The sequence below is a fragment of the Marmota marmota genome, unplaced genomic scaffold, assembly GCF_001458135.2.
Source record: "Marmota marmota marmota unplaced genomic scaffold, marMar, whole genome shotgun sequence".
Classification (NCBI taxonomy): domain Eukaryota; kingdom Metazoa; phylum Chordata; class Mammalia; order Rodentia; family Sciuridae; genus Marmota; species Marmota marmota.
This window is the reverse complement of record NW_026000057.1, coordinates 39,323,404-39,331,256: the sequence shown is the minus strand read 5'-3', so window position 1 is coordinate 39,331,256 and position 7,853 is coordinate 39,323,404. Positions and strand designations below refer to the sequence as shown.

Below are 7,853 nucleotides of genomic sequence, written 5' to 3'. Positions count from 1 at the left end.
TGGCAGCGCGCTGGGCGCTATGAGCTCATCTCTGGGGTCTTGGGGTCCCAGCCCAGCAGGTAGGTGCGGGGCGCTGAGGGGCTCCGGGGAGGTGGGGGCGCGTGTGCAGACCCGAGGGCGCACGGGCTTCTCCGGTTTTGCTGGACGGCCTCCGGTAATTGCGAGTCTGGGGGTCAAGCGCTCGGGTGCGGTGGGGCCCGCTTTGCCTTTTAGCCCAGGGAACCCCTGGGGTCCGGGCACCGCCTTCTCGAAGCCTCTGTAGCGGCGCCCGGGGCTGGGCGTGTTGCTGCCGCCTTTGTCCCCCGCCGGGATCCCTGTCCAGGCGTCGGGGCCATTTAAACTTTAAAAGGCTGCGGCCCGCACACCCGACGCCTGGCCTTGTGAAAAGTTAACTTTGATTCTTGTTTGTTCACTTTGAAGTAAAAAGAAGTGGTCTTACGGGGTATTGCGGGAGCATCGTTAGCCGGCGGGTGCCCGGGCAGAGGCCCCTGGGGTTGCCTGGGCTTAACCCGAGGCAGCCTCCCGGTCTCCTGCTTCCAGGAAACCTGCTACTGTTGGACGGTTTGGATGGAAACCATAATAATAATAATAATAATAATAATAATAATAATAATAATAATTATAATAATTATTATTATTATTTACAAAGTAGTCAACTGCAAATCGTGCTTCAGGACGTTCTTCTGTCACTCATTTTATTACTGGTAAAGTTTAGAAACTTCAAGCCTGGCCATCGTTTTTAAAAAGGTGAAAATGCTAACAGCCGGTTGCAGAGCATCCTTATTTCAGAGCTTTCTTTGCTGCATAAAGGAAGCTTTACTCCAGAGGCAAGTTGTAAAAGTCACCGTGGTTGTGGGGTTAGTGGCCTTGGACTGGACGGACCAGCTTTTGAACGGAGGGAAGGAGCCAGCAGCTGAGTGGGAAGCCAGCAGGGGTCCAGGATGTCTGGGCTCTAGTCACTGCCACCCTTCCCCCAATCCTTTTCTTCGGATTTCTCACCTGCTTTCTTTCTCCACCCCTGCCTTTTCCAGTGAGTTCTAGGCCCAAGGTGGTTTATTTAATGTAGAGTTAGCAAACAGGTGGCTGATGGAGAATATGGGTAGGTTTTTTTTAGACGACAGAATGTACATCTAGTTTGGGAAGGTAGTAGTTCCATCTCTGGTGGGAGGGAGCCTGGTGATGTTGTGCAGAGACTTTGGAATCCACCTCCACCTGGCTTTCAATCCTAACTGCAGCGCTCTGACCTTGAGCAGACCAGTTCCACTTTCCCTATCCCTATGGCTATGTAGCTGGGTGAGATAAGGACCAATGGTAGCTGGTAGAATTATCTGAAGCAATTATGAAATTAGGGTGAGGGAAAAAAGGAGTGGTTAATTTGTAAAAAAATTAATCTGACTTAAGAAACAAGGAGGCAGGAGTTACATTATGGTGGAACAGAAAAGGAGAAGTGAGAAGGTTTAATGATGGAAACATTTTTGATAAATAGATACAGAATAAATAGAACAGGAATTTATACAGCATATAGGGCAACTCATTAAAATTTGTTCTCTTGTCAATAAAGTAATTTATAGTTTTAGGCATTTAAAAAAATTTGTGGGTATTATAAGGATGTTAAGTGTGCCCTTCTTGGAAGCTTTGATAGCTTGTTCTTATTGCTCAGGGTGGCCAGGATAGTTTATCAACTCCAGAAATGTGTTGGAACTTAGATCTTGACGTATGTCTCTATGGCTGATTGGCTGCTCACTAGATTGATCATTGGCCCTGGTTATTACTTGGTATTATAGGACAGTATGCTATTTATATTAAAGCCATTCAGGATGGTGGCACATGCCTGTAATCCCAGTGGCTGGAGGCTGAGGCAGGATGGCAGGTTCAAAGCCAGCCTCAGCAATTTAGTGAGGCCCTAAGCAATTCAGCAAGACCCTGTCTCTAAAAAAATACAAAAAATGGCTGGGGATGTGACTCACTCAGTGGTTGGGTACCTCTGCGTTCAATTCCTAGTACCAAAAAACAAACAACAACAACAACAACAAAAAAAAACAAATTTAAGCGAAGGTTGAAGTGAGCCAAAGTTAGAACCAAAGTTTCCAAAGCTGAGTTTCTTTTTACACCTATAGAATTAACAACATCTAATTAACTAACTTACTTTCTTTCACAGTACTGAGGATTGAATCCAGGGGTGCTCAACCACAGATTACAGAGAACATTATTACATCATGATTATTGTCCCAGCCACCTGAGCTACATCACCAGCCCTTTATTATTTATCTATTTTGGAGGTACTGGAGATTGAACTCGGGTGTACTCAACCACTAAGCCACCTCCCCAGACCTATTTTGTTTATTACTGAGTTGCTTAGCCTTGCCATCCCAGAGGCTGCCTTTGAATTTACAATCCTCTTGTCTGAGTCTGTCAAGCCACTGGGATTACAGGGGAGCACCACTGCCCCCAATTTATTATTATTATTATTATTATTATTATTATTATTATTATTATTATTATTAATTTTGAGACACTGTCTCACTAATTTGCCCAGATTGGTCTCAAACTTGAGATCCTCCTGCATCAGCCTCCTGAGTTGCTGGGTTACAGGTGTGCCCCACTGTACTTGGCCATAAAAAACTTTTTAAAAATCCCTTGCTGAGATTGTTTGATTTGTTAACCTTGAAATCGGATGCCATTTTAAACAGATTTTCTTGAGCACTTAAAACTAACTAGCAGTTCCTAAATCTATAGGTCTTGACTAAAAAGAGGGAAATATTGAAGACAACTGAAACCCACATCTTAAGTTATACCATTTAGGAAGAATTGTGAAGTTCCTTTTTGAAGAATTCTGAAAAAGGAGCTTTAAATAGCCAGTCAAGAATTCATCTCCCGGGCTGGGGTTGTAGCTCAGTGGTAGAGTGCTCGCCTAGCATGTGTGAGGCCCTGGGTTCGATCCTCAGCACCACATAAAAATAAATAAAGATATTATGCCCAGCTAAAGAATAAATATTAAAAAAAAAAAAAAAAAAGAATTCATCTCCAGAACTTTCACTCTCAGGGACTTGGGTTAGTTGATGACTGGCCATTTGGCATAGCTTCCTTCAGGTACACTTTGAGCTACCTTAGAGTCAGCACTCAGTGGCTACTTGGGCAGATGAGCTACAGGGTCTGCTACCTCCTTCTCCACCAACACCGAGACTGGGTACTTTCCAAGCTGTGCAGAATTCTTGGGGGTGAGAAAGATGGTTGGCTTTCTGACATGGATTTCATTTGCTTAGTTGAAAGTGATTCAACTGAGTCTTTTTTCTTTTAATATCTTTATTTTATTTATTTATCTTTTTTATGTAGTGCTGAGGATCGAATCCAGGGCCTCGCACATATGCACATACTAGGCAAGCGCTCTACTGCTGAGCCACAACTCCAGCCCTCAATTGAGTCTTTATAGTGTAATTGGCTAAAAGATAAGAGGTGAAGTTATCTAAAGAAAATAGGTGCAAGACAGCTTTTGAATGTGGAGAAACAAAGTCCTGTATTATTTCCACAGAGCAGTATGTGGAGTAGAAAGTACCTGGTTCCTTATGGTGAGATCAGATTGAAAAGCTATCTTATCTTTGGGCAACTGCCCTGACGGACACCTTGGAAGGGTGGAGATGATAAGGTCGAGGCTGCTTTTAGCTCTCAGGTGTAAAACTCACCTTGTTACAACTGCAGATTGTCATTCCATGCCTCCAAGATCCTGATTCTACAAATTCTGGTTTGGACCCAGAAACCTGCAAGTTAACATCCACACCAGGAACTCTGATGGAGGTTGAAAAATCTGACTTAGGGACAGAGGAATGAATGCCTTTGTGGGGTCTCCTTTGGGTCTGATTACTTGGGTTAATTCCAGGAGGTTATAGGCCAAAGGGAACTTGAGCCAAATTCCCCACCTTTCACTCTCAGGGTGTTTCTTCAGGGAAAAGTGAGGTTAGTACAATTAGGTGTTGGTGAGACCCTCTAGGATGGAGGGGAACATAACACTCTTGGGTAGGAGTCCATACCTTAGGGTCATTCTGCTGCAGCCAATAGGTGCCTCTTTCTACATGATAATATTTTTGCAAATTCATTCTCTCATTATTGTAGAAGGTACTACACTTGTTGTATTGAAGCCACTGCCCATAAGTGGCTATTTATATTTAAATTAATTGAGAACTGGGTGGTTGGTGCAAGCTTGTAGTACCTATATTCTCAGCTGCTCCAGGCTGAGGTAGGTGGTTTCCTAGAGGCTGGGAGTTCCCTGCTAGTCTGGGTAACACAATGAGTCCCTGAGAAAAATAAGTTGAATTTAATTGAGAGCGTTGAGTACTTCAGTTGCACTAGCTGCATTTCACATGCTTAATAGCCACATGTGGCCAGTGGCAACCACATGGGTCATTGCAGATGCAAAACAGTTCTATCAACAGAGAAAGTTCTATCACGTAGCACTGCTCTAGAGAGCAGGAAATAGGAAAGGATGCAGTGAAAAGCTGCCCACAGGGTGGGGAAGTGGGATCAGGAGTGGAGAGGGGAGTGGGCACGTATCCCATTTTATCAGTGCTGATGTTCTTTCAGGAGATCCAGGATCTGAGCCTTTAAAGGCCTTACCTTTCCTTTCTTCCACCCAAACTTTTGCCTCTTCCTAGGTTGACCACAACCTGGATTTTCGTTCTCTGGTATGATTCAGTTTGTTTCAGAAAATATTTGTAAAAACATTTGCTACGTAACAAAGCCATTACGTATTTCATTTGAGTCCCATCATCACAGAACTGTGTGACTCTAGGCATATTTTGTGGTGGATGCATCTGGGAAAAGTTTTCTCCATTTCTGACTGTAAGATGATTGGCTATTTTGAAGGTAAGAGTTGGTGAGAAAGTATTGCACTGTTTTAGCTCCTTTGTTTATTACTAAGCAGTTTTCTTCCCTTCTAAAGGTCTTAAAGTCTATAAGTTAGAAGGGGGATAGCAGTTCCTGCTGTACTTTTCTACCATAAGTCAAAAAGTATAATAAGTAAAATAATTAACAAAGATAAACTTTTTTTTTTTTTTTTAACAGGTGGGGAACAAAACATGACAGAAATAGATGCCTACTATAAAAGGTAAAAGTGTGTTCTTCCCAAATAAAGGTCTTGTTACTGGCAGCCAAGCCAAGGAATCCTGTGTGGATCCAAGTTGGCTGGATTCAACCACCTGCATAATAAATACGCAAAGGATGGAAGAGGAAAAATGAATTTTATACAGTTTGATCAAACTGGGGAGAAACAGCTAGGTTGTTTTTCTGCAGTCCCACAGAAGCAGTTACGATTTATAGAAACAGGTGATATATATACTTGTCAAAGTAAGTAGGCTATGTTAATCAGAGAACATGTCAGTCTTAAATTTCCTTGGCCTCTGTCCTCAGCATGAGGAAGTCCAGAAGTTAAAACAATTTGGAGCTTTTAATTTCAAAGGGGGTCTGTTTCATTCTCTTTCTTTGTAGGTCATGGTCATCCTACAGAGTAAAAGCAAGAATGGATTCTGGGAGCTAGAGCATACATAGAGCTGAGTATATTAAAAGTGTTAGCCTTTGAGGAACTGATTTATAGATCTGAGGGTTAGTTGCTGCCCCTGGTTGTTAGAGGACCTTGAGTGATGTTCAAAATATTTAATAACTTATATGAGCCTAGTGTTAGAGCTTGGCCTTGAACCAGACTGTTGTCCTTGGTGGCTAAAGGTGGTGGGGGGGTAGGGGGGAAACATCAAAACCAAGTGGTTGGGGTGGGTGTTCAGGATGACACATGGCTGTGGCCTACTGATGGGTCTAGAAGTAGTTCAGCACTTTTCTTGCCAGTCCAGCCTTCTTCAGGGGACACCAGTGGAATTTCAGCCTGGTAGGTGGAAGCAGCAGATATCCATCTACACATTGACCTTGGCCTTAGAAGGGCTTACTATTTAATATGACTTGAAGTGATTGCTTTATAAATTTTTCATTAACAGTGAAATGTTTGATCCATCAGAGAAGTACAAAATGGATCACAAGAGGAGAGGACTTGCTCTAATCTTCAATCACGAGAGATTCTACTGGCAGTTGATGCTGCCGGAGAGGCGAGGCACCAGTGCAGACAGAGAGAACCTTACTCGCAGGTAGTTTGCTGTGTGTGTCCAGATGACACAATTCAATTAAGTGATAAAGGAAATTGTTACCATAACTCATGAGCATTGATAACAGATCAAAGGCCTTACTTGGCCACAGTTCATGAAGCAGGAAGTGCGGGCTCAATCCCCAGTACCACATAACAAATCCCCCCCAAAAGAACACCTTCCTAAAGCGCTTGCCTGAGTTATCTTCCTTCTCCTGTTCTATTAAATGTTAGCAGGCTTTGCATTGTTACCAACATTCTTGCATGGCAGGTGGCAATATTTAAAATTGAATTGGCTGTCATTATGTAAAGCCTTTGCGATAGTGGATGATCAAGGACCGACCATCATTATTATTTTTTTCTTTTCCCCTAAAGAAAAGTTGATTTGCATGTCATAAAAAAATGTGTATAGACTCCTCAGAAGTAAGGGTATTTTGACAACTGAAAAATGCTCATAAGCTAATATTCAATTTAATATATCACCAGGTTTTCAGATCTAGGATTTGAAGTGAAATGCTTTAATGATCTTAAAACAGAAGAACTGATGCTCAAAATTCATGAGGGTAGGTAGTTTTGCTATTAAATAGCTCACCTTCCTCTGATGGGACTTTATATTATCTGTAAAGACAAATATAAATTACTGTGTGGCACAAAAAGTGCTACTAATTTAGCATGGATATGGTATTTGGTTATGCCCCTCTATATCACCCACTAAATCCAGACACCTTACAAATCACTTTGCCTCTGAAGCTTATATTTAGCATATCACTAGTTACAGTTTATTGTTCTAGAAATGAATGAACTCTAAATTCAGTGGTGAAAGTCTAAAATGCAAATTCTACAGATACTGGTGCTTCAGAAGGTTCATTTTTAACGGATTCCTTTCATACCCCAGATTTTCACTGCCTGTGAAATATTTGCAATATGTGTTGATTTGCAAATATTATATCTTAACATCATTATTCAGTGGGTATTGTAATATAACCATCTGTATGTCATGGGTTTTCAACTTACTTGCTAGTGGGCTATTAGAGTATTTGTATTATAATTATTTCAAACTTTCTTCAGACTTGTAATTAAATTGCACATCACTTTACTGGCTGCTTACTAGGTTTCCTTTTTGCTCATTGACTCACATCTTAACTCTTCTGGAAGCCCTCAGTGGTACAGACAGAGCATGCCTGTGTTGGAGGTGTAGCCACATGTGGGCAGTTGTTGAGAGGTAGTTTCTGGATCTTTCCAGTCTGCTCTAGGAAGGTTTCTGCTGACTCAAAAAAACTTTTAATTTATTATCAGAACAATTTCAATCTTAAAGGAAGAGATGCCATCATCATTTCTTTATGTTTTATGCATCATTATTCTGTGTTTAAGAAAAGCTAATGAAATTTGGTCAGTCTCTTTCTTTGAACTTCAGTAATTCACATTTTTAAGATACAATTTGGTATAAATTATCCCATTTAAGTAAAGATTAAAATAAATTATTTCATCACAGATTCTTTACATTTATTAAAGAATACCAGGCTGGGCACAGTGGCACACACTTATAATCCCAGCAACTCAGAAGGCTGAGACAGAAGAGTGGCAAGTTCAAAGTGAGCCTCAGCAATTTAGCAAAACCCTAAGCAACTTAGTGAGACCCTGTCTCAAAATATAAAAAGGGCTAGAGTTGTAGCTCTGTGGAAAGTGCCCCCGGGGTTCAATTTTTAGTACCAAAAAAAAAAAAAAAAAAAAAAAA

At 41.4% G+C, this 7,853-nt stretch overlaps 1 protein-coding gene across 1 annotated transcript in view; it reads left to right on the top strand.

Moving 5' to 3' along the window:
* Positions 1–6: 6 nt before the first annotated feature.
* The window catches only part of Casp6 (caspase 6), a 12,828-nt gene continuing 4,981 nt past the window's right edge, over positions 7–7,853 (top strand). The window contains exons 1-4 of the mRNA XM_015484635.2: positions 7–59; positions 5,056–5,098; positions 5,976–6,122; positions 6,605–6,681. Of these exons, the coding sequence (XP_015340121.1) occupies positions 20–59; positions 5,056–5,098; positions 5,976–6,122; positions 6,605–6,681 (307 nt within the window). The 5' untranslated portion in view covers positions 7–19. The remainder of the gene's footprint in view (positions 60–5,055; positions 5,099–5,975; positions 6,123–6,604; positions 6,682–7,853) is intronic.